The sequence below is a fragment of the Dermacentor albipictus genome, chromosome 1, assembly GCF_038994185.2.
Source record: "Dermacentor albipictus isolate Rhodes 1998 colony chromosome 1, USDA_Dalb.pri_finalv2, whole genome shotgun sequence".
Lineage (NCBI taxonomy): Eukaryota > Metazoa > Arthropoda > Arachnida > Ixodida > Ixodidae > Dermacentor > Dermacentor albipictus.
Genome location: NC_091821.1, coordinates 433,150,707 through 433,176,806, shown reverse-complemented (window position 1 = coordinate 433,176,806; position 26,100 = coordinate 433,150,707). Strand labels below are relative to the sequence as shown.

The window sequence follows — 26,100 nt, the reverse complement described above, 5'->3', positions numbered from 1 at the left end:
TTCACGTTGAACATGACATGTCCTGACTGACAAACCTTCTCACCTTGTGGCACCTTTGACTTGTCATTTCGAAGCACTCTTGAAACAGCTTTGAAAGTCATGCAAGGCAGCAGCTCTGGTTTGTTATTTAAATAAGCAGGCTTCGGCATCCCACTGAAGCACGGCCGTAATTATTAGGAACTAGTTAGTCCTGCAGTGCACCTTGAATGCCTCATTGCACAGTCTGGAGTACTACGAGATGATTGGTTGATAGTGCCATAAACAGCAAAGTGCTTTAAACACAGCTGAGACGAAAACATTTTTAGTTGCCCTTGTGAAGTTTAGGTCTCAGAGGGATGCTTTTTATAGAGTGTTGAAGCAACCATTCTGCCAGATGTACATCTTGCTTATGCATTTAATTTGCTCTGTCATTGGTACACATTCAGATATCTACATTTGTTGCACATATATAATGCCCAGGCTTTGAGCTGTGCTTGAAGTCTGTTCCAAGTCACAGAGAAAGAAGGGAACGGGAGTGTTTCACTTCTGACTTCTCTAGTAGCAGATATTTGAAACTCTGCAAGCAGTGTTCGCTGTAGAGTGAAGTGCTTTTCTAAAGGTTGCACCAGGCCATGGGAGAAGTCTGCTCTAAAAATTGTTCCTATGATCCATCAGTTGCGTCACGTTCTAAACACCATGTATAGCTTCAATTACTCCTGCAGGAAATAAAACGACTACATTATTCTACTAAACGTTGTGCTCAAGCAATTGTTGTAGCAGACAAGAGATGTTGTGCTACTAAGGTATTACATAAACAAAATTTTGCTGCAACGCATTCATGGCATTACGCCGTGTAGCAAAGGTTGCTTGCATTGTGTTGCTTGCAGAGTTTTGAATATACTTTCTTGATTGGCGAGATGTCAAAGGCGTACAAACATGTTTACACTTAATGCTTCGTAGTCGCTTCCATGTTTGCGTGGCAAGCCACACTGAGCGGGATTACTCATGAGCATTACTACCGTATTATTGTGCACATAACCCTTATTCTAAAAATAAACATGTCTAGGTAAAAGCGTGGATTGTATGCAAATTTTGCTTTGAGGTGTAGCTTCATGGCAATGCAAACCTTGCTTTTAAGTGCACCTTCACAGCATTGCTGAGAAGGTGCACTTAAAAGCAAGGTTTGCATGTGTGATCGCTGTGAAGCCACATTTGAAGGCAAACTTTGCTTTGCCACGCAGTTTGACCTCTCCGAGTGGGCAGCAGAAGCGATGGCAGCGTCGAGTCGCACACTTCTGAGGCTTTGCATTGTGCCGATAATTGTGAGGAGTTACTCTTGTAAATACAATATTTTTATTGCGCGTGGTTGTTTACATTGGTTATGAGGTTCTATTTAGAGAGCTGTAATTAGGGTGCGCATATATTAGGAAGGGGTGGGTATATATGTGCAAAAATACGGTACTTGCTCTGGACATTGGAGCTCACAGCTCAGTCAGATTGTAAGTGCACAAAGCCAGTGGCGGTGTGCATGTGGTGCAAGTATAACTCGAGATGGCAGGTTGTGCATGTGGCCATGCAGGAACAGGCGCTCCCTTCAATGGGCACTGAAGCTGAGCGGGAAATCTCAAAGGTTGTCAAGGTTGGTATGCCCCCCTGTACATGTCTGTGGTCTAGGCCTGCAGTTCCACATAGAAAGTTGCACCGTCCTGGTCAGAAAGCACAGTAGCAAATTTTTACCATGAGCAGCTGTGTTTGTCCCACTTGGCATTGAACCTGTCCTCTCTCTGACCAAACCTCAAAACCTCTCGTTCATCCCCTACATCTTCTTTACTAAAGTGGCATTTTTAAATGCCAGCTCATCATATAACCCGAGAATTTAATAAATTTAGTTTTTTAGCTCTTCACTGGCTCTGATGTCCATCCAGCTCTGAAAGTTGTGCAGGCCTACCTAAGTTTTGTGCTTGTGGACACCTTTCTGCAGGCAATCTGGTTGACTGGTGCAGTTGTATAGAGAAGTAGTGCTATCATCACAAGATAGCAATTGTGACACTGCTTACATAAGACAGCAGGAGTTTCATGAAGGAGTAATATCCTGTGACATTGCTTTAGGACCAGGAATATAAATGTAAGATTGCTTTGAAGTAATGGGATTAATGTTGGTCCATGTGTTGTTCAATATATGAACACATACTAAACTAAAAACATGCATACTAAAAAATGTGTTCCTTGGCATTGCGACAACTGTCACATTTTATCTAAATTAACCGAGTATTCCACCACTACTGAGCTGTAGGGCTGGAATTAAAAGGACAAAAAGAAACTTGAAGCAAATCACTGACATCAAGCATTGCAATGAAAAATGATAGGTGTAAATGTTAGAAATACAGCTGTTATATAAACCAGAGATGCAATGTGGATGAATGCTATTCTGCTTGAGATTAAGATGAAAAAGCGCAGTTTAAATGTTATGTAGTACATAGAACAGGTCATATGGTGGTCTTTTAGAATAACACAATGGGTGCTAAGGGAACGAAATAAGTAAAGGTAGACCAAAGATTAGGTGGCATGATAAGATTAGGAAATTTGCCAGCATAGGATGGGTTCGGCTGATGTGGGACAAGGGTTATTTAATGTCCCTGGTAGAAAGGTCTTTGTCCTTCATTAGACCTGAAATCGGTTGGTAGCGATGATTTTGAACACTAGTGTTTTGATGCTAGCTATGTGCTAGCTGCAGAAATTGCACCCCCCCCCCCCTTCCCACCTTAAAAAAAGGCATAACCTGAAAAAGTGTAACTTTTTGAGCTGAATCCCTTTCTAGTGGAACTGCTGTATATTTGTGGAGCAAAACTACATGACCTTGCATGAATTGTCAGAAAGGAAAGGCTTGTGGGTTGAGGTTGTAATGTTGCTTTCTAGATCAACATACAAATAAAATAAGCATGGCAGTCTAACATTACAAAGTGTTCTGTGCATGGGTTCTGAGCTTTTCTTTTCTGGCTAGCCTCCTGTTTGGGACTTTAGTAAACTGCCACTATTTGTGACCTACTGCCAATCGGGGTCTCAGAACTGTTCAATCATACTTCTGTGACGTGTTCAGTGTTGATGCTGTACAAGAAATTTCATTATAGTATGACTAATTTTGGCTCGGAGATAACATTTTCGCACTTCTGAGTGGGGAAATGGTCCTGTAATAGCTCCAAATGAAATGCAAGATGTGTTTGTTTACTGCAGTTCGTGTTTGGTTGTAAAATGACCCCTCAAATGAGCCAGGTAAATGTCTCCAGCTTGCAATTAAAGTCAGCATCCCTCTTCTTCAGGAAGTTTTATATAGTATGACTCTGGTTGGAACAAGGATGCTTCACAAAGGCACCAACAGAGCTTACAGGAAGCTTTGGGGGTGGTAAAACCTCAATCCTGAGCAGCAATACTATGACTCAATTTTAAGTTTGTCCAACATGCTCGCATAACAGTGCTTGTTTATGGCAGCGAAAAATTTTTTCCTTAAGCACCTTGTATGTCATTTCGAAATAACAAGCTGCAGTAATGCTGCACTGCTTGTTTGCCTTAGTGCGACCATAAAGCTTGTCATGCTTTTCTTTTGAGATTTGCAATTGAAGCCAGCATTGTCATCAAGCAGTTGTAGTGCAGCGTAACGGACACTGGCCACCTGCTGCGACTGTGCCTAGGCATGAGCATTCCACATGAATGGATTCTAAGAACTGTGAAGTTACGGACTGATCCGATTGACAGCTTTGTGCCTTGGTTCGTGGGGTATTATAAGTTCTATGACTTCAGCTCGTGCATAAGGTGGTGTGCACTCTTTTTCTTTAGCTATCGTCACGTACCTTATGGCAACTTGTTCTAATATTAAAAAAAAAAGAAAATAGTGAAGAGGGAGTTATACGTTTCTCGTTATTCGTGTGATCACACTGGGTGCTCTAACACACTGTTTGCTTAAGTGCACAGAAGATAAATGTATAGCATGCAAAGGACTTCCCTGTGATTAGCGTTTAGGCTTCAGATTAGGCTGAAACTCACAGTCAGCCAGTCGCTAGAGAGCTGGAGGCTTTGCATTGTTGATATTTTCTGTGGCAGAGTACATCTGTGCTGCCTAAAGTTTGCTTTTTAACTTTCTATACTCTACTTGGTGTAGCTTTTACTACAATATCATCAGTGGTGTTTGAGCACGCTATCGGGAACTGAAGTACAAGACTTAAGCAGGAATCTTTTTGCCAAAATATGTTTGAGATGATGTCATCACTGTCTCTACACTGATGTATTGTAGCTGAAAGTTGAGTTTGCTGATTTTGTATTCTTTAAGCAGCATCTGTACATTCTTAAGACAGCCAGTTTAAAATTTAGTTCTTTATTTCCTCTTTGTAGGTTCAAATTCAGCAAAGTTGAAAATATATATATATATATATATATATATATATATATATTCGCTTTACATGTAATTTTTTTATGGGAATACATTTTTTTGACTAAAATAACAATTTCTGCTCAGTAATAAGATCGTGTTACAGAACTGGTTTCAGCTGTTATCAAAAATGCCATGTTAAAAGAAAGCCATGTGGTCTTGCAAAGAATTAAGTTCTGCAAAATCATTTAGATTACAAGGAGTGGTAGTACTTGTCCTCCATATTTGTGTCCTTGTCCTACATTTTCTGACGCATGCAAAACGGGAGAAAAAAGGAAATAATGCAAGACATGATGCCACACCAAGTGACCATCTTGTTTTCCTTGAGGCATTCATATATTTTTTTTACCTCTACACACTTTACAGATAGTTAGCTATTCTGAGTGACCCGCCACATTTGTCTCAGCAGCATACAGCCTTACCAAATTAGTGTTCGAGCTTGTTGGTGATGGTCCATCTTTGTCTTTGGTTTGACCTGTGCACAAAGGACAAAAGACAGATAATACACTGCTGCATTCATAATGAACGCTTATTTAAAACTGAATATTCATATTTAGTATACATGACCAGAAGCAAACACCCAGTTGATACTATAGTTCTAGGCCGCTATTTTGTAGCGATGCCTTATGCCTTATTCTATGCTATTCTTATCATCCACCACACACGGCCGCCTGATCCCGTTGATAATGCGGGCAGGCCGTCGCTCTGGCCACTGGCCAAGCGCGAAAAGCCTGAAAAAGCATAGCATTGGAAAAGGCATCGCTACAAAATACCGGCCCTAATTACCACTCCGAACAAATGAAAGAGAACGGCAACAGTAAGGACCAAATAATTTGGAGTACTTAATAAGTGAAGTCTTTTTTGCCGAAATAGTGCCGGGTGTCATTTTTGATATCCAGAATGCATGGTCAGATGTGATTTGATTTAATGATGAATTGCCTTGGTTGTTTGCACTTTCTTAGTTTTATTTTAACTAGAAATTGCCTGTTGTATGGGTGTTTGTTTCTGTCTATATAGCTAACGTTCATTTTTCAACAACCTTTAGTTGCAGTTGCAAGAGTGGTACTTTGCCCTCTTTCTTTCGATCTCCTGTCTTGCCTGCACTGCTCCAATCAAAGGGAGCAGGGCTCAGGATTAGTTTCTTGCTGAAAGATGAGGCAACCCTGCTTATTGGTATTGCTCTTGCCATGTCATTACGAAGGCCCTGCACGCTGTGGAGGGCAGTGCCATGATCCACTTCCTGCCGACCACACTGAACCAGCTTTTGAAGCTCCTTGTGAGCACAGGCAGTGAGGAAGTTGCGCTGAACACGGTGCGTGTGCTCATCCACTTGGTGACCTGCGTGCACGAGGCTGGCAGGGAGGACATTCTGCACAGCTATGTCCAGGTACGTACCTCCCGTGGCTGGTTGGATGGCCAAGGTGCTGTGTTGCAGATATGATTCTGTGCGTGAAATGCATGCATGCTGATGTTTTTGCTGCCAATTAAAGAGCCGTACACGGTGAAAATTTATTGAAGACGCATATAAACTGCTGCCAGAAATGCGTGCCAAACGTGCTTTTCGTGCTTTCACATTCCTGCAAAAAAAAAAAAGAAGTACTGGTTCCGGTACAAAAGCACATGCCCGAAGAAGAGACATGCCCTAATAGTACCGCAGCGAAATGACTGCAGGTAGCAGCCATTTGCTAACTGCATGAATGGCAATGATCATTGCGTGCGGTGACCTAAGAAGATGGCTCACAGTGCAAACACATGTACTGCAACTTGAAGGAATTGAAAGGAGATTAAGAGATTCTTTAGCCTGACTTCTCATACCAAGAACCTTCTAAACACCTTCTTGAGAAAGTGAACAAGATGTGTGTTGCAGCTCGGAAGAAACATCACGCAAGGCGGAGCTTATCCCTCTGCAGACATGTCATTGTCATTTGTTTCTCTCAAGCACCAAAACCCTGTCATCCCAGGGGGAGATAAGTTCATCCCATGGTAGCATTTAAGCGAGTCAAAGGCTAATACAGTTGTGAGCAATATGAGAGGAAACATAGAATCGGGTTTTAAGTAGGGGCGTGCAAATATTTGAAAATTTCTAATATTATCGAATATTATATTTTTAATATTCATTTTATTTGAAAACTAGGTATTCGAAAATTGTCTAATATTCGAAACAAATCTAATATATTGCTGATTGTGCAGGGGAAAACATGGTTCTTAACGTTTATTTCCTACCTTATCTAAGAAAGTGCGTCTCATTCTGTGCTGAATTTTGCTATTTCATGCTGCTGGCGAAATTTCGCCTGTAAAACGTACTTAGCCACTGGACGCATAAGCTGTGCAGAAAAGCCAGCTTCTCAGTAGCAATTGGCACGGGTCTGCGAACAGCGAGAGGGCTCTCTTATGCAGGTTCCACTCCCACTTGTGTGCTTATTACCTGACAGCAATTGTGATACGTGAAGGCTGGTACAGGGTCAAATGCCTCTGTGTTTACAGGAAATTGATTCGGTATAGTAAGGCACAGGTTGGTGGGAACAAATAACTGGCAGAAATTATTCAATTTTCCAAAGCTAAATGAGCCAAATACACAATCTTTTAGTATAACGGCTTACTAGTCTAATTTTTACCAATGACAATGTAATCGCAATGTTCCAAAATGTTAAAATAAACCAGCTTGCTAATAAATGCATGTGCATATCATTATTCAATATTCGATTTGATATTCCATGCTAAGTGTTCATACTCGATTCGTATTTAAAAAATTTTATGTTCGCACACCTCTGGTTTTAAGCAATGATTTCTCATGATCGGTGTATTCACATTTGACATGTTGACATGTAATCAGAAGCTTTCCCATTGCACATTTAATCTCGTTGAACACATTTATGTGGAGCATTTGTGTTTAGCCGCTATGACTTTTCAAAGCAATTTGAGTGTTCCCTTTCATATTGCTTGAGGGGGTACGTTATAGCAACAAGGAGGAAAAGGATCAGATGATGTGATTTGGTGGTAAATTGTAAACTTGCTCCCTCTGAGGTGCATTTTCCACTGCATTCTTGACCTGTCAAAGACTATGGTGATTAGTGCATGCTGGAGGGAACGTGTTCTTAGTTGTTGCACAGTGTATTCAGGAATGAAACTTCTGGTAACTGGACTTAAACTTCTGGACTGTTGCACAAATCGAAACACCAGGTATACGTGACTCTTACTGCTAGACCGCTGGCTCATATGCACTTCAATTTCACACAGAGGCAGCATTTTGCCATGAGTTTAATTATTTCTGTGTTTTCGAACTTTGCTTGCCAGTTTCATCCACAATAAATCTGAAGTGTGTGCTATCTCCAGTGGTGCTACTAAAAAATTGTTGATTCTGCAGACACAGATTAGCGGCACCGTCTCTCACTGCTATGATGAAAACACTGTTTTCTGTGTTGGGGTGCACATTAAAACACTTCAGGTGGTCAAAATTAATCAGGAGTCCACCACTATGGCGTGTGCCTCATAGTCATATTGTCGTTTTAGCATGTAAAACCCCAGAGTTTAATTTTGTGATACTTAAAACTGGCTAGTAAAGCCCAGAAACGAAATGTTCAACCACACACAATATGTACAAAGTTTGTGCAGAAATTAGCCAGTTGTTTAGCTGGAAAAGTCATGTGCAGCTGATGCTCGTATTCATTCAACACACAGCTATCCTTGCTCTCCATTCTTCTTACCTGTGCTTGCCCTTCTTTCCATTCCCAGTACATGTTCGTGACTGAGCCTCCCCAAGGCTCGCAGCAGGCGACAGTGCATGAGGAGTTGACAAAGGCCCTCTCATCACTGCTGGGTCCGGATAATGCTGACTTCTTGGTGGTGCACAAGTTTCTGCACCAGTCATGGTTCTTCTTCCAGATCCTTGCAAAGTCCATGGCTCAGCATCTGATGAACACGGACCGCATCAAGGTGTGTAGGTCTCACCACCACTTATTGCTTCACTCATATGTCTCGCAGTCATTCAAATAGGTTCAGCAGTGCTCTCGCATTTCATTTAGAGAAAGGGTGTTGTGCTGTGGGCTCTTTCCCTGTGTGAAATTGTGTTAGGAAATGTTGAATGTAATCAGAATCGGCAGCCTAGGTTTGTCCATTGGTGTAGCGATGTTACAAGGTTCGGTCAGATAATTTGCAATTAAGTCATCAATAGGTCACCACTGGTTTATTATAAAGCAGGTTAGTAGACATGAATAGTCTGATAAGGGGCTGCAAATGTCACTGGGATTGTACTGTGGATTCTCACAGGACTGCTGCAGCATTGTGATGGCCTTTTACGCATTCCACCTGAGTGCATACCCGTGCATGCCTCAAAGGCATGACATATGCTCTAAATTTCAAAGGCAGGTTCACTGTGGCAAAGGGTTTTCCATTCTGGTGAGCAAGGGGAGTAACGAACAAACTGGGATGAGGAAAGAAACCAAACCACATACTTCATGGCTGCTGAAGTGTGCTAGATGCAGGTGGGTGTAATATGCATATGGCACTCAGGTTAGATAGGGGGCTTTAGTTCAAGATGTGTGATTCAGGATCCACTGCTTGTTGTGATGTCGTGGATTAAGGTAGGCCACTTAGGCGAAGGTGCTCACATAAAGCTGTTTTGCTGCAGAACATCTAACTATCATTAACAGTGTAGCATTCCAACCTTTTTGTTCGATGTACATGTTAACCCCCCACTCCCCCTTTTGACAAGGTTGTTTTTTACCTGTAAGTTATTAAAAAATAGTTTGTGTTGCTGAATTAGTTCTGTACACGGCAGCAAGTTCCTAGTTCAGCACATACCTGCAGAGCTGCTAGCTGTCTACAAGAGCTAAGATAAGCATTTTGTGTGGGTTGAGCACATGATGTATATAGAATGATAGTGACATCTCCAAAACCCTATCACGAACATGTGCAAGAAACATAAGTGTTGTGACTGTGTGCAAGTGCATGCCTGGGAAAGTGAGCAGAAAGAAAGTAAAAGCACGAATATGTGCCAGAGACACTGTGAAAATGAAAATCAATAGACTTGCATCATGGCAAACCTCATCATTTTTAAGCAATGACTTTGATATGGCTGAAAAGGGCTTTGCAGATTAATAAGGGTATGGGAATTTTATACCTGCAGCAGTGAAAAACATGATTATGAACAAAGCAGTCACAGTGGGTTCATTATAAAAATAAAAACAGTCCTATTGGTCTGAAAAAAGAATGCTTGAAGTTTATAGCTCTGTCATTGGTGGACAGTGTTGGTCTGTGCAATGTCCAAGTGTTATAATATGTTCCTAAGTGCCTCATGCTCTGGTGCATCTGCTGTTCATTACAATCCTGTACAGAAGTAAGCATTGCATACCTTCAAAGGAAAGAAAGGCCCGATTCTCATCGCCTAGGCCGTTTTGGCTGCACTCGTAAGCATGCAGACTGTGGTAGCAGAAGTTTGCATTCTGTTTGGAATACTAGTTTGGAGAGTACATTTATTCACTCAACTGCTTGTTTTTCGTGTAAGTGTGGTACATATGTGTGTGTCATGCTTTTGTGTGCGTTATTGCTTTACACCATGCACATCCATGTGTGTAGGCTAGGCCTTGAACACACATCTGACGTATGCTCATGTTTAATGGGCTTATGTGTGTGGTTGGTGTGCATAGTGAATATCCATCTGTGTAAATAAGGATTTCGCATACCGTATTTACACGATTCTAAGTCGGCTCGAATGTAAGTCGACCCCCATATCGTGTGGGACAGGGGGGAAAAAAAGGAAAGCATACCTGAGGGCGCATTCCATAACAAAAATTTATTAGTAGCTGGCATGGCTACTGGACTACTCGTCTTCACTTATGCTATCATCCTCACTAGTGATGCCATCGTCATCTTACGGTCCCACAGTGCATCGTTGACCAGCGAAATTCTACATTTGGCAAACGACCGCATTACGACGTCATGTGGAACAGCAGCCCACACTGAATGCGCCTAACCACACGCAGCCGTCAGGGAGTCTCTTTTGACAGGTCCGGTTGGCGTAAGTTTGTGGTCTTCTGCCGCCAGCCACTTGTACTCACAGCAGAGCAGGTCCTTAAAAGGCAAAGCTCCAGGCTTGTTTCATGACCATGTTGCACTTCACTGGCAGGGACCAATCACGTATTTCAGCAACATATGCCGCAAGCTAGGCCTACAGCTCCAGAAAGCATCCCGGCTTCGGCTCGTGGGAAATTCTTCGCTTGCCGTCACAGGTGAAAATTTTGTTTCGCTGCAGTCGCCACTCTCTCACCACCTGTTCAGAAACATCGAACTAACGGCCCGCTGCGCAGTGATTTGTTTCATCAGCGTAAAGGATGGCAGCCCTCTTGAACGCTGCTGTGAACGAGCGCCGAAGGTTTAGTGGGCCTGGAGCACTCATGACGACTGAAGAAGCATGGAAGTAGCACGTAGCCAGCAGTTGAGTCTAATGCATCAAACTGAGAGCTACATGAGCGGTGTCTGCTCTTCCATGGGGTATCAATACTCCCTGCAAGCACCGCCGATCTGGGAGTGCCATCGCGAATGGAACAGCAGCACTTCCATCAACTATAGACACCCCCCTATGAAAGTCGACGATTGAAAGTCCCATGATTGAAAGTCGACCCCCCACTTCAGATTTTGAAATAAAAAAAAAATATAGGTAGACTTGCAATCGTGTAAATACGGTAACTGGCAGTCACACAATGTCTGTCATATTATTAATGGTGCGTAGCATGTACACTGCACAGTACAGCCCCCTGTTATAGAGAACACATGTTTGGCTGCCAGTTAAAGCTCAAGCGCACAGAGGCATGCAGATCATATTTTAGTGCACAGATGTCAGCCTAAACTGGCATAGTTGTGAATGAAAAAAAAAAAAACATTGAAAAGACGCTTAAGCAAGTCAAAAAGGGCCCTAGAGCACTTGTTCCCTTGTGTAAGTGTTTGTTGACTGGTTTCCTGTTCATTTGCAACTAACCGATACTACCAACCGTTTCTTTTTTTTCTCATTGTAATGTTGAAGTGTTTCATTTATGTTGACCTCATCAGCCAGGCGTTCTCTGAACAGTAGTACTATACACTGCACATATGTATCACTGACTCACATTGTAGTATATCACACTGTCGTTATGTTTCCCCCTCTTCTTTTCCCTGTCCCTCTCCATCAGTCCACACCCATGCAAAGCAGATGTTTTCAGATTTTCTTTTCTAAAGCCTTTCACATTCTCTGTCATGCAAACAACAGAGAGGTTATGATGTGCCGTGCTGAGTTCTCTCAGTTTTTGCAGAACAAGTCCTCGGTAAATGTTTCATGCCTTTTGTAATTGCGGCTGTTTGCCTTGCACACTGACGCACTTTCCTTGCCGCTTTGTCTGACAATTCGTCTCCTTCCAGATGCAGCGCCACGAGCGCTTCTCCAAGGAGTACCACAACCGGGTGCGTACGCTGGTGCAGTGCCTGATTCCACATATCATGCAGAAGCACAGGGACCAGCGCAACGAGACGAGGCATGCCAACCAGGGCCTGGCTCATTTCCTCAAGGTGTGCTTTTCCACTCGGTCACTTGATGTGTGATTTGAAGAAAGAGGCATCAATTTTGAGGAGCACTGAATGTGAATATCAAGTTGAGCTGAAATGTGATAAACCAAAGTTTGAAGGTACTCATGCAATCACTTTCATGAAAGGGAAAACTGTCATCCACCTGACTGTAGCATGAAGCTGTACCTTTGTTGCTCTATGCTACAGTCGGGTGGATGACAATCTTCCATTTCAGGAACCTTCCTGCACCTTGCAGGCTTCCACAGAACTGCTTTGCCATCGTCACCTCTACCAAAAACAAGCTTCTTATATAAGCGAAGAAATGATTCTATGTGCAGTGACATTCTGTGCCAAATGAAATGACTTGAGGCTTTCTTGATGTTTGTTAAGGTTGTTGCATTTTCGTTTGGCTAAGCGGAGGATTGCTGCAAGCTAGATGGTACATACTGTAGTCAAAATAATGCAAACACACGAGATGAGGTAAGACAACACAGCACTATATGCTGTCCATTTCCTTATATCGTTTCATGCATTCATGCTGTTTTGACTATGTCACTTGGCTAGCAGTTAGCCTGTTAAAAAGTTTCAGTAAGGATGTGGGAGCCTTTTTTGTTCTACAATCATGTTTATATTTATCCGCTGTCTCAGCCAAACCAGGCAGTTGTTTGTCTTAGCTAGTATGCTCAGCTATAGTTTACTTGTCTCAATATTGTCTAGATTTCTTTTTTATTACTTGTAGTGATGTATCCTAATTATGGACAAATAGGGAAGGCTTACGTTTTGGTTTGCGCATATAGGAACAGCCTTTCTCTTCTTTCCTAATCCTCAGAAATGCTTTTCCTTGATGGACCGTGGCTTTGTGTTCAAGCTCATCAACCTTTATTTGGAGAAGTTCAAGTCTGGTGATGAAATGGTATGTGCCAATGTGTTTTGGGCTGTGTCCAAATGCAAATATTTGTTTCATACCTTTCTACTGATATAATCTAAGTGTGACATTTGCCTTTGCATGAACAAAGTTATTGACTGCCATTCGATATGTGCCACTAATAGGTGGCTCATACAAATGTATGTCAGACATATATGGATTTTGTATGTGTCACTTCTTTATGTGCTACGTTTAACAGTACCAACACCATATTTATTTGAACCTAAGGCACACCTATTTGTCGAGAAATTTGGTCCGTAAATTGCCTGCACATTGCAATTGTATATGAAATCAAAACTGCATTCGTGGCTTTGGCAACAGGCTAACCACAGAGCCATCAGATACAGCATCATCGCCATCACAGAGCATGTTATTGATGCGATGGTAGTTGTTGGTTCATATTGAGCTCCACTGCGATTTAAAGTGGTATACCCGGCAAATAACTTTTGGTGATATGTACAATCACTTTAGTGATATTTCGAGCGACTCAGCACCAGACGCGTCGTCGTAGTCAGTCACCAGCATTTCTGGCTCTGTGCCAAGGTTGTTATCTGCGAACAGTACCAGAAACACTGTCACACATGTACTTCGACAGGTCCGATGCAGTCTTGTGAAACTGATAGCAGTACAGTTAAACCTTGATATAACGAAGTCGGTAAAATCGTCGATTTGCTTTGTTATATCGAAATTTTATTGCATTGAAATTCGACCTTTTATGCTCATAAGTACAGTTGTCAATCCTTTTACACGGAAAGGGGCTGCAGAATTTTCATAATTATCGGGCAATTGAAAAAAACTAACTTGAATAAGAAAGCAATTCATTTTGGTAAATTTAATAGATGGCAACGAATGATACGGGTTCATGCTACATACGTCGACGACATCTTCTCGATGGTACGCATAACGTGAAGCCAGCCACACTTTCACATGCACTCCACCCTCGTGGCTGATAGTGTTGCCCGCACTGGGATGATGCTATCAGGAAAAGCGTCGGCAGCAGGGAGTGAAGCTTCATCTGCCTTTCGCTTCAACGGGTCACCGAAACGTTAGATTATGCAACCTCCAGTACTTAACGCGTGGGAAGACTGCTTACACGGTGCCATGCCATTTCGGCACGCTCACTCCTTGCACACGCTGCAGATTACCTCTAAAGCAGGGCGCGCAGCTGCGTATGCTCTCAGCCGCACTTACAGCCATGCGCAGCCACAGCCGAGGGGCGCACCAACTTACCCTCCCCACTCCATCCCCCTCCCCTTCCATGCGCTTAATAGCGTTATCACGAGCTTGCACCCCTCCCTCTCTTTCCCTTTGCTTGCACAGGAAGGCGCCATTCGTGAACCATCTCTCTTGTCTCACCCGTGTACACTTTCACTCATACCTAAAGCACACAGCACTATGGCACAACAGGATCTTATCGCATTTGAACTTTATATGGAACAAGATGCGTCTCCACTTTGTTGGTCGCTGTTGTCACGGGGTGCGCAATTTGAGAGGCGCATTTGCAAGCAGCCACTTGTACTTCAATCAAGTTTCTATTTATTGTCTCGGCATTCTTTTGCGGCGGGAGGGAAATTTCATTATCTTGAAACCGCATATAAACGCGCTTCGTTATATGGAGGTTCCAGCTACATGGTGTTGTATGGACAAGAGGTTATGAAGAGCTAAATACTTTTTTATATCGAGAATTTCGTTATGTTGAACTTCATTATATCGAGGTCTGTATCTCTAAAAGTGATAACTCGAGGATACTGCCCCTGTGATCTTGGTATCTGTGGCCAATGATGTGCAAATGGCAACAACGACACGCCACTTTTATTAGTAAAGCTCAGTAAATTGAGGTAAATTCTGCATGTCTCATTTTTTTTTATTGTGAATGTGAGGGGCACGCTATATCTTTCTTTTATGGATCAGCAGCAGGCTACATTCAAGCGCACTTTTATTTTCTTACTTTAATTCGGGAAAATTGGGTACGCTTTAGGCACAGGGGCACGTTGGAACCGGGTAAATACTATGATACACAACCACTTTCATAGCAGCTACCTATGCCAGTCCTTACATTTCTTCAAATTCTTGCACTGGGTACTCCAGTTGGTTGTAATAGAAAACGGTCTACTTTTCTATGGGCTGACATTTCTAGTGTCACTTGCTATGTACCAGAGTTTATAGGCAAGTTAAGTAAACAAAACATTCGTTTTGCTCTCATAAATCTTCTGGTTGTTGTGTACAGGAAACAGCTGAGATCTGCTGAGCACACAAAACTGGCCTTTAGTCAACACTGAACATGTGAGGAAACAATAGGACTGATGTATTGCACGAAGTCCCTTTGCTCGATTCTGTTTCTTTCTTATCCGCCATTCACAACTGACCGAGCTGGTAAAAATACAGGGGGGGAGCACCACTCCCCCTACTTTACCCCAGGCTCGCAAAAACGAATAGCAGAGGGGTAGAATCATTGCATTATCCCAGGCTGGAACTCGCATGAGTTCTTTCATTGTTTACACTTCTCTTCTGAAAAGTGTAAACTTTCTTGCACCAAAGTTTAAGCTTTATTAAATGTAGCCTGTAATTTCTGACGTAAAGGAGTGTTTGGTGCAGACGATAGGCGCGCTGGTTCCTTCTTTTCCTTTTTCGCTGAGCTTTGCTGGTCTGCAGTTTATATGCCCAAGATAATTTCGTTCCCCCTTTTTTCCAGGAACTTCATTGCTACAAGTTTGACTTCCTGGAAATTATCTGCTCACACGAACATTTCATTGCACTGAACCTACCTTCCTTGAAAGGCGCTTACAGCCGAGGACACTCAAAGAATTCTAAAGGTATTGACAAGCGTTACCTTTTTTTCTTTTTTTCTTTTCTTTTTTAAATATATTTTTGTTAACTTCTGTTTATATTGCTTGTTGTTGCACTGATGTCGGTGTTGTGTACATGTATTTCTTCTCTCTATTCTTGCTTAGCAGTGTGAATTTTTGTGTTTTAACCACCGAAAATACCTTGTGTTTTTTACCACATTGTGTCCCCTCTTGCTGATGTCCTCTCCGTCTTCTTGCCACATTTTGCTGCACTTAAAAAACAGGAAGCAGAAATTCTGTGGGACAAAATAATTTATGTAGTTTGATCGTATTAAATGTCGTATTACATGCGACGTTTATGTAATATATTCCGTACCACAAAGTATGGGCATAATGTGGTTTTTGTACACACCTTTACCTTGCCAGATTCTTTTTTTTTTCTGCAAGCCTATAAGCAGGGAAATGATTATCCAGGTGTGGTAGTCAGCAGACTGCATCTTCAGCTCGCGAGTGTTATTTTGACTATTTACTGCTATGATGTCACAGCGGTCAAGGTTATTACAGCCCGCTTATGGCATAGTGCCTTCTTATTTTTATTGCAGCTTCAGATTCAGTTTGTAGATATCTGATGTACTATGAAGATAAGCATTGACTGAAGTTGTTGAGAGTGTTTGTATTTGCACCATTTGATGATAATTAGGAGCCACACTTTTCTCTTTCTCACTCACTCTTTGTGCAGTACGTTCAGCTGAGTGATGTGCTCATTGTTTTGCACATGAACACTTTATAGCTTTCTTATCACCGCAGTTGTTTGTCTGCATACTGCTTGCACATACACGTGTACATGGAAAACAACCTCACATTTTTTTCCTCACTGAAAGCACAGACACAGCGAGCTTAGTGAACTTTACAAGCATTTTTGCACTTGCATACATATATGCACTCTGTTGGCTCGCTTAGTGTTCTTGCGTCCACTTAGTATTAACATAGAACATTCAGATATTTATTTTATAAGGAACTTAAAGGGACACTAAAGGCAAATAGCAAGTCAAGCTATGGTGATAGATTATTGCTCGAAAACATCTAAAGCATCAATATGATCACGAACAGAGCCTTAATAATCGAGAAATTGAGGTAAAAATGCAGGACGTGATTGGAGACTCCCCTGGGACATTCAACTACTTGCCTGATGACAAAAGCACTCCTCAGTTAAATTTCACTAGTACTCAACCACTGCTGGCGAAAAACATCCTCGTATTGTATTATAAGACAAAATAAAATGCTACTAGTCCAGTTCTGTTTCGTTTTTAGAAAAAAGAACTTATTGAAATTACCCTTGACAGTGACGCGGGCGGTCTAAAGGTTTCGTTTTCGCTCGAATCTGCACCCCCCATGCTTTGACTTTCAGTAGTTTCGTTATCGCGTAGTGCTGCGCTGGTTTCACTGGCTCACGAAACTCGCACAAAATACAAGTAACACAGACTTCAACTTCAGTGTGATATCGCGGGATGCTTGAGCAGTCTACGCCACTTGACCAAAAAGCAGCTGTAGCGGCAAATCCATTGCTCTGTCTTGCCTCAGTACCGCCGTCTGTAGGGCGCCGTTTTACTCGCCGACGGCAGCAAAGGGCGTATGCAACGTCGCCACTCCCCCAGTTGGGCGGCGGAAGATTTGAATTACGAAAAAGTTATTCAGACCCTTCAGATAAAATTTTCTTGTACACTAAGTCTTCTTGGCACGAAACAAGCGTTGCGAGGTTTCTGGAATGGTATTTAAATAGTCCACATCGACTTAGTATTTGCCTTTAGTGTCCCTTTAACATAAATGTCTCTGGCAGCTATTGCTATTAGGTATTCTGAGGTATTGAGGTTACTGTAATACTAGATGATTTCATTTACACATTTCACACTGGTGCTAGCTGGCAAACTAGAAGAGGTCATACAGTAAAACCTCGATCATATGTTCTGGAAAAAGAAATCCAAGTAAAAAACATACTAACTGGGAAGGCGTACGATCTGAAGCTGCTAACAAATTTGACAAGCTCAACTGTTTTCTATAGTTGACTCCTATGTAAAGTGAAGTGTGCGCGAATCGCTGCAGCATGAGATGCTGACATGCACCGAGCTGATGGGGCGATGCTGGATGCCGTCGAAGCGAAACATCACGTATGCCCACATCATGCTGCCGGCAGCAGGGAATGACAGCGCGTTCAGATTATCGCTTACTAAAAGCGTGCAGTACGCTACCAATGGCACTACGCACCACGCGCTGTGGAACAGATAGGTGAAGATGCTTTTCCCAATAGGTTTGGTGACGATAGCTGTGAATGCGGCATGCAACGACCTGAGCAGAGATTTGTTGGTACCGGAATAAGAAACTGTGGGCGCTGTCGTTTTCATGCGAGACGGGCGGCTATATACTGTTCTCGATCGCACACGCCTCGCACCTTTTCTTGTTCGCATAGAATCTAGTGCTGGAAAATGTTTACGATTGCAGTCTGCAGCAGGGAATTACAACACATTTTGGTTATCACCTATTAAAAGCATGCACTACGTTTTTGATGGCACCAAACTCTGTGAAACAGATAGGCAAAGATGCTTATCACAATAGGATTGGCGGTGATAGCTTTGAGTGCTGCGTGCAACGACCCCAGAGAAGATTTGCTGGTGCCAAAATGAGAAACTGAGTGCGTGCCGTCGTTTTCACGTGAGAAGGGCGGGCGAGTATTGCGGTGAAGCTGCCATGGCGGGCAGCTATACACTGCTTTTGATTGCGTGCGCCTCCCACATTTTCTTCTTTACATGGGATGTAGCGGACAAAAAACGTATCATACAATCACAGTTTGGCTATGTACTGAATGTTGATGTTGAAAAATTGTGTTTTTTTGGGAACGTATGAACTGGTAAAAAATGAGCGTAACTCTATGGGGTCATTTTCTGTGTTCTCGACTGCGAACGTCTACGCTGGGAAAGCGTACTTAATGGGAACATATCAACGAGGTTTTACTGTAATTGTGCAATTTTCAGTATTGTTGATGCAATAGATTAGATTAGGTGTAGGCTCCCTCTAATCCATTCCCGGAGCCACATGAAATCATGAGTACACAGAGGTGCATATAGCACAGTGCTTTTCTTTTAGAGTAAACAGTTTAGGGGGCCATACATTGTAACTTCTTGATAGTAACATACCAAACCCTGTTGTCTCATTCTGCACTATGTTTGCATCTGCTGCGGAGCAGACGAAAGCGAGGAGGTTGCAACGGGCGGTAAGTTGCCCACTCTTGACTGGCTTGTAAACAGAGAGCATTTTTTAAGGGAAGCAGACATTTTCAAAATGGTCGAACACCCTGCACCTCCCTGATCACCCTGCCACGGCTCTTTCCTCTCTGCGTCTTTGGTGTGTCCCTATCCTGCTTGAGGCCTTCGCTTGCGTGTGCGGCTCCCTCTGGTGCTGGCGTTCTCGCAACTGCTGTGACGTGCACGTGCGAGACTGGTGGTTCACTGTGCGTGCAGTGTGGTGTGTGTGTGTGTGTGTGTGTGCGTCTTGAACTCTGGTCATTGGAGAGTAGTTGGAAGGTTACTTGGAGGGAATCGGCAACACAGCCTTGTTATTTGGACTGACACGGGGTGTGATGTTCTAAAACTAGGCAGAAGTTACCGCAATAGCAGGCACATCTATGTGCCTGTATGTACAAGAAGGGCTAGTGACAGTGACAGTGTGATTCACGAGGGTGCTATTTGTGATGGCTTTCTCGTCTGTGAATGCCAAGGAAAGTGCTTGACGCCATGCGTTGCCATGACGAAGATACGAAGTGATTGAATGCAGTTGTCACCAAGTTTTCCTTCTGTGTAATTGGAAACTATCATGTAACAAGAACACATTATAATGTAAGTTGTTAATTCGCCACGATAGCTCGGTGCCTATGGTGTCGCACAGCTGAACTCGAGGTTGCGGATTCGATTCTGCCTGCGGCAGCCACATTTCAAATGGGGCACGGAGAGTGTGTGTGTGTGTGCCATGCATTGGGTGCACGTTAAAAAAGCCTCAAGTGGTCAAAATTATTCTGGAGCCCATTTTGGTGTGGCTCATAATCAGATTGTGGTTCTGACACGTAAAACACAAAAATTGTATTTAAAAATGTCAGCCGTTTACTAATGCACATTCCCTGTGGTCTGCTAGGGTCTTGACATACATCTGTGGCATTTTGAAACAAATAAAACACCTTTTTTCTTTTTCGGAGTGAGATGAGTTTCTGTTAATACTGGAAAGGCACGTTAAACGGTCTGTACATGACAGAAATTAAGGAAGAGCCAACTGGTGTTAGATTTTCTATAACGTGAGAAAAACTTCCTGGCCAGGCGCGTAAGCTGGTTGGGAATTAAAAATTCTCGCTAGAGCTTTCAGTACAAATTAGGTCGTGCAGCACACATTGCCTGGATGTTGTGGCTGAGTTACGTTTTCCTCCAAGTAGCCATAGCAAACTTTGTGTCCAGTGCAACTGTAGCTCATTAGCCGTGCTGTCTGCTGGGCTGCTGAGGGCTGAGATAGAGGTGGCTGCTGGTGCTATTGCTGCTGCTTGATTTTCAGAGGTGTGTGTAGTCGTGCCCAAGTGTGACTGGTGACCCTGCTTGCTTGTAGTCTGCATTCTATGTCACTTATTGTATGCATAGACTGTTCCTTCTAGTTTCTTTTTCTTTGTTAGTAGTAATTGATCACATGTCATTCTGTTTTATTAGCTTAGCTTGCTTGAGAAACTAAGGTGACAGGATTTTTTGCAGTTGCCAGAAGTTTTGTTGGGGAACATGCGGGATACGTGCTTTTAGCTTGTGTTGAAATGTATTTAATGCTTTCTGTTTTATTGCTGTGGAGTAGCCTTTCACTTTCCCCAACAACTGTGGGCTCTGCAGTAGTATAGTACAAACACAAACCATTCTGTTTCATTGCGCAAAACAGTTCAAATTACTCTGTCATTTCGAGTCAGTCGGGCACCAAAGAGAGCAGATATTGTCAGGGATTACCTGTTTGAGCATGTAAATACTTTAAATAATGACAATTTATCAAACTGACAAAATCCAATGAAAAGCTAAATTTGTGGTTCTTGCCATGTTTGAGAGCCTTACACATACCTGCAAAATAAGTATAGTTCAAGAAACTTGTTTATTGAATGGAAGGCCTTGCCTGTTTTTTACAACCTATGAGTGTGTGAGAAACGAAAAGAGCTACACGGAAACTGTTTATTTCTGTGTAGTCTCCATTCCTTCAGCTCTTTAAGTCAGTGATATTATTGCCAAAAAACATGAATACTGCAGTGTCCACAAATACGGCGACTTGTTGTGGGTAAAGATGTTTGTTTTAGGCCCCAGGCACAAGCTGTGGTGTCTTGACAGCCATAAATCAATAAATCCACGAATAAAGTTATGGCCATAGCACATAATCAAAGACGGTGCTATGGCACAAAGGCTTGGGCAGCACATGCTCTTCTTTTTTTTCTCTTTCATGAAGTTTACTTCATTTTAAGCTGCATTTATGGAGGGATGAGCAATTTTGTAACAGATGCAAAAACTTTGAAAGGTTAAAAGCCAGTAAAGTTGGTTGTATGCCAAAGGTGGCTTGTTTTTATACCTCAAATTTGTGCATATGTGGTTGATATCTTGAAATTTAGTTTTATTCTAAACAGCATGATTTCACAGCCTTTGCATTTGCTGCTTTCTTTCTAGTTGCAGCTGGCCTAAGCCATGCATTCATTAGAGGCATGCTTCAATATAGAGCCTATCCTTTTGTTTACATGCTTAGCTGTAGCGAGGCCGTATCTTTTTTAGTAGTTTGGCTTTCTAGCTGCTTTTTATGCAGAAGCATCAAGGCTGAGAGTTCGTGGGCTACATATTGTGTTTTTACATGCTCTAGGCAATCTTTCTTTTTCGCTATCTCTTATTTTGCATAGTATTTACATAATTTTGCCTTGTCGTTTCCACATCCTATGCCTGAAAGTATGGAAGCACGTATTTTTCTTCCCTGTCAATTAGATCTTAAGGCTGTAGGTGCGGTGCGAATGTTTCTTGTAGTGTACCTTAGTACAACTCCTCTGTATACGTATAGCAAATATATTGTTACAAACGAGTGTTGTAAGAGCAATAAGGTAGAAAGTTAGGCTAGTTGGGATAGATGCGTACTTTAAATTGCCGCGGAAGATAACAGCAACATGAAGGGGCGGTCACAGGTTGAGCACCGTCTAACAACTGTTCATGTTGCTGTCGTTTTCTGCGCTAGTTAGTACCCATGTCACAAGGGCAAACTTAGTGTCATTTTAAGCGAGTGCACTTCAGCACACCGAGTGTCACTTTGGCAGCACGCTGATACACGAGGAAAAAGTGTCCTTTGGAATTGGCGACACTGGCGATGGGAGAATCAGTAGGCAACACATATATTTGTTATTTTAAGTATGATTTTCAAAATAACTGCCTTATAGTAAAAGACAGCATTTCGAATAAACTTTATTGAAACTGAAGTAATTAATTGTAACCACAATAGCATTATCAATCATAACGAGCCAGGAGAAAAGAGCATTGCCTCTACGGCGAGCAGAGGGAAAATAGTGGATTCTATTGCATGTGGCTCAAGAATAGACCACGAACATTTGGAGTGTGTTATGGCAGTGCTTATTCATTACTTAGGGACCACTTCGAGACTTTGCTCACCTTTTCATGCACTGAGACAATAGAGAGAATCGTGCCAATTCCACATATTCAAGAGCACTTCTGCTAAAGACATAAGCGATGCACAGTCAGCTTGGCTGTAGAACGACAAAGAAGTTCGCATATGTGAGCGCCTTACTCTCCCCGTCCGAACATGTCATTATTGAAGCACTACTTGTGTTCACTAAACTTGAAAATAACAATGACGGCTGCATAGGTAGGTTACTAGCACAGGCATACACATGCATAACCAACTGCCCGGCCATTACACAAAAACAGCCTGAAATCGAGAATAGTAAGCTAGCTTTTTTACAGTATAGTACATTTCATTAACTTGAAACATTTCCAATCTCAAAAAAAAAGGTGGTTTAAGTTTACTGCCGAATGTGCTTTCAATAATAGTTTGTGTATTTTAAGCATTGCTACCAAGGCTACATAGTTGGATGCAGTGAAGTGAGTTTGCTGAACACATTCGCTGCTGAGTGCATTTTGCAGCGAGTGTCACTAAGTGTTACCATATGACAGAATGTGAATGACACTAGTGGCGGAGTGCACCCGCTCAAAATGACACTAAATTTGCTTGTGGGACAGGAGTATTAAAGTATGTAAGAGCAAGTGGGTTAGTTAGAAGACATTAACGTTAGATGTGATCAAGTGCTTTGAAGTGACAATTACATAACAGAAGATAAAGGGCTTGTTGTCACTTGGGTTTTCTCATAAGTAACTGTACATGCCTCGCAGTTTCATTCTTCCTGGTGTTGGTTTTATATTTGCAAGTAAACACTTTCTGGTGATGGAAGGCGCTTTGTGTTTAACTTTGGCAATACAGGGTGGCTTGCGTGTTTGTCTTCATTAAGGTGTTATATTTTTGGCTTTTTAACTGCATTTGCTATCATTTACTGGCCATCATGACTCATTATCATCTTGTCATGCAGTTGTATTTCATGTTTTTTTTAATAGTGTGCATTAAAGGAGTAGAGACATTGAAATTACAACTTGTGCTCTGTTTTGCTCGGAACAATTGATAGAAATTCTGTCACTTATGGTGGAGGCCAGTGTGTAATATTCAAGTGGCCTTGGCATTTTTTTTATTAAGAAGTGATCTGAATTGACGATTTTGGTTTTTGAAATCAAGGTACTTAATTGGTTCCATGTTTCCTTGGACAAGTGCAGCTCATTTTTCATGATTTTATGTTCACTTGCTTTATGCCTGTGCTTGTTCTTTCGGACTTGTGGGCCTTGTACTACTATGTCTGTTCGGCACATTGATCACAGATGGCTGCACCATACTGTGTTACTTGAGTTTTAGAGCTACGGTGAAGGCTTCATATTGCAGCCCGCCAGCTCTTCCTATCGGTGAAGTCTAGCCACCAAATTTACAGACTATGCATGCACAAGTGACCATAAGCCTGTAGCTTAGTCAGTAAATTAGGCCATTGTTCCTACTTTATAATGTTTTTAGCGCTGCCAAATTTCAAAATTTGAAAGAAAATTAAGTTTGGTGGTCAAATTTATTTCAATTCATTGGCAGTTGACATTCACAAAAGAAAATGTAGTAGTTGTACAATCGTATAGAGAATTGTGTGGTGTGTTTTATTGTGCAAGTTTCGAACACCTCACAACTTCAATAGCTAGGTGCATTGCAAAAGAAACTGATTTTATTAAGTGAATGCCACAATTATTTTTGATGTGTCTACTCATTTGAAACTCCTTTAGAGTATTTGGCTTAAAGAGAGTGTTTTGAAATGCAAAATGAGTGTTCATAATTGTTTATGTTATGACAGAGAAGTGCAACCGTTTGGTTTGCTGTCAAAGATGACACATATTATATTTAATTAGCTGCATAGAGCAATCAACATAGCTTGATGGAGAGCCAGTGTGCAAATGCTACGCAATTTTTACCTGTGAAAATAGCTAATTGATAGTGCAGAACTTGTGTATCGACAGTTGCCATTGGAAATGGACTGTTTATCAGCTACCCAAGCTTATTCTTAGAGAGCATGACTGTGACAAGGGGTAGTAAGATACAGAAGTGCCCTGACATTTACTGCTGTACTAAGAGCACAAGTACAGGGCCACCTTGTACATGCCACCCTCAAATCCATCAACTGTATGTACAATTCGGTTACCTCTCTAATTTTATAGCTTACAAGGGCCAGGATTTTGATCAAGTGTGTGTCACATTAAGCTGTCCTGATAAATTTGACGTCTGTGAAGCTAAGTAGAGGAATAGTAAAAATAAGTTTGTCATGAAGCATCATTCTTGCCCATAAAAGAGTTGAAGGGTTCGAGCTTCGTTTAAAGCATCAGCTGTTTTCTAACATTTTTGTGGCTTTTATAATAGCTTCAATGTGTTGCATAGAACATGTGTGCAGAGAACTGCAATCAAATTGCTGCTGCTGCACTTTGGTACCAGAAAGGCACGGCTGTCAGTATACCTGATTGCAGACCTGTAATTTGCGTGAACTACAGAATTTAACCATTTTAGTCGAATATTCATCAGTATGGCTTAAATTTGCAATATTTATGAACATTATGTATTAGGATGTTTCATTGCTTAGATAACATGAACACAAAGGAAACATGGGAATAAATGTGAGACAGAGGCTGGGGCTGTAAGCATATGCCAACTTTTATTGTTATCACGTGCTAAGTAAGATAACTTGTTCTTGGGCTACTTACTTGGTGAAATCATAGTAACGCAAATAAAAACAAACACGAGGAACACAAGATCAGACACCGCAGGCACTACCAGTAGCATCTGTAGTGTCCGGTCTTGTGTTTTATGTTGTTTATTTTAAGCTATTTCATTCTTAGTATTATGTTATCTTTTATTTCCACTACTATGGCTTCACCAAAGATTCTAAGTAGTATAGATTTTTTTTATGCAAGAAAAAAACATTTTTTTTTACCCATTCAAGGTGCACTGTATTGTAGTAGTATCTTGGTAGGTGCGTGTTCTCATTGTATTCTCTCTGTGGCCCGCACCTCCCAATGGCAACTTGCCAGACTACGAGATGGAGTACCGGTTGTCGGAAGAGTTCTGTCGTAGCCACTTCCTGGTGGGCGCCCTTCTGCTGGAGCTACGGGCAGCACTCAGTGAGGTGCAGAAAGTTCGACAGAGAGCCATCAGTGTTGTCTGCAACCTGCTCGCCAAGCATGCCTTTGACGACCGTTACCAGGGGAAGGTATGTGTGTCTTTGGGCTTGAATTTCCATGCAGGCTTTCATGACATGCAGCAAAAGTGAACCTGAAGTGAATACAGTAAAATAAATACAGTTATACTGGGGACAGGGCAATAGAGCCGGACAAGTGGTGCCTAGGAAGTAGGAATCTCTCATTGGGGTGCATGATGGTGCTCTAAGCCTGCAGCTCATGCCAGGCTGAAGAAGCTTGGCAACTTACTGCACATATACATATCACTGCATGTACATTATGAAATGCACGGAGAGAAATAGAGCAGCACGCAGCACAAGTGTTTGACTCATCTCAGCTGGCACTTCATTTGGATTAATGGCAGCATGTGTTCTGGTGCTGGTGCGTTTTGCAATGTGTTTTCAGTAATGCTCCTGCTGTGGACATCTGACCAATCAGCAGGCCATTTTTGCAAATGATGACAGAGCTTTGGGTGTCTTGCTCTGCACAAATATTATAACTGAGAGCCAGTGCTGTAATTACATTTTGCTTGTGCATATGTACTTTTGCTAAAAAGTATGCATACTTGTAACAGTTTGTTTTTTGTGTTTGCTTATCACCAAATTGTTT

The 26,100-nt window shown here is 42.0% G+C and overlaps 1 protein-coding gene across 6 annotated transcripts in view; it reads left to right on the top strand.

Moving 5' to 3' along the window:
• Positions 1 to 26,100, top strand: part of Ziz (dedicator of cytokinesis protein Ziz) — a 200,005-nt gene that overhangs the window by 122,567 nt on the left and 51,338 nt on the right. For 4 of the 6 annotated variants that reach the window (XM_065440172.2, XM_065440187.1, XM_065440179.2 and 1 more), the window contains exons 22-29: positions 1,559 to 1,618; positions 5,601 to 5,786; positions 8,132 to 8,332; positions 11,789 to 11,935; positions 12,762 to 12,845; positions 15,550 to 15,670; positions 18,882 to 18,908; positions 25,345 to 25,523. In XM_065440172.2, coding sequence (XP_065296244.1) covers positions 1,559 to 1,618; positions 5,601 to 5,786; positions 8,132 to 8,332; positions 11,789 to 11,935; positions 12,762 to 12,845; positions 15,550 to 15,670; positions 18,882 to 18,908; positions 25,345 to 25,523 — 1,005 coding nt within the window. The remainder of the gene's footprint in view (positions 1 to 1,558; positions 1,619 to 5,600; positions 5,787 to 8,131; positions 8,333 to 11,788; positions 11,936 to 12,761; positions 12,846 to 15,549; positions 15,671 to 18,881; positions 18,909 to 25,344; positions 25,524 to 26,100) is intronic. The other 2 variants (XM_065440166.2, XM_065440158.2) reach the window with 2 other exon arrangements.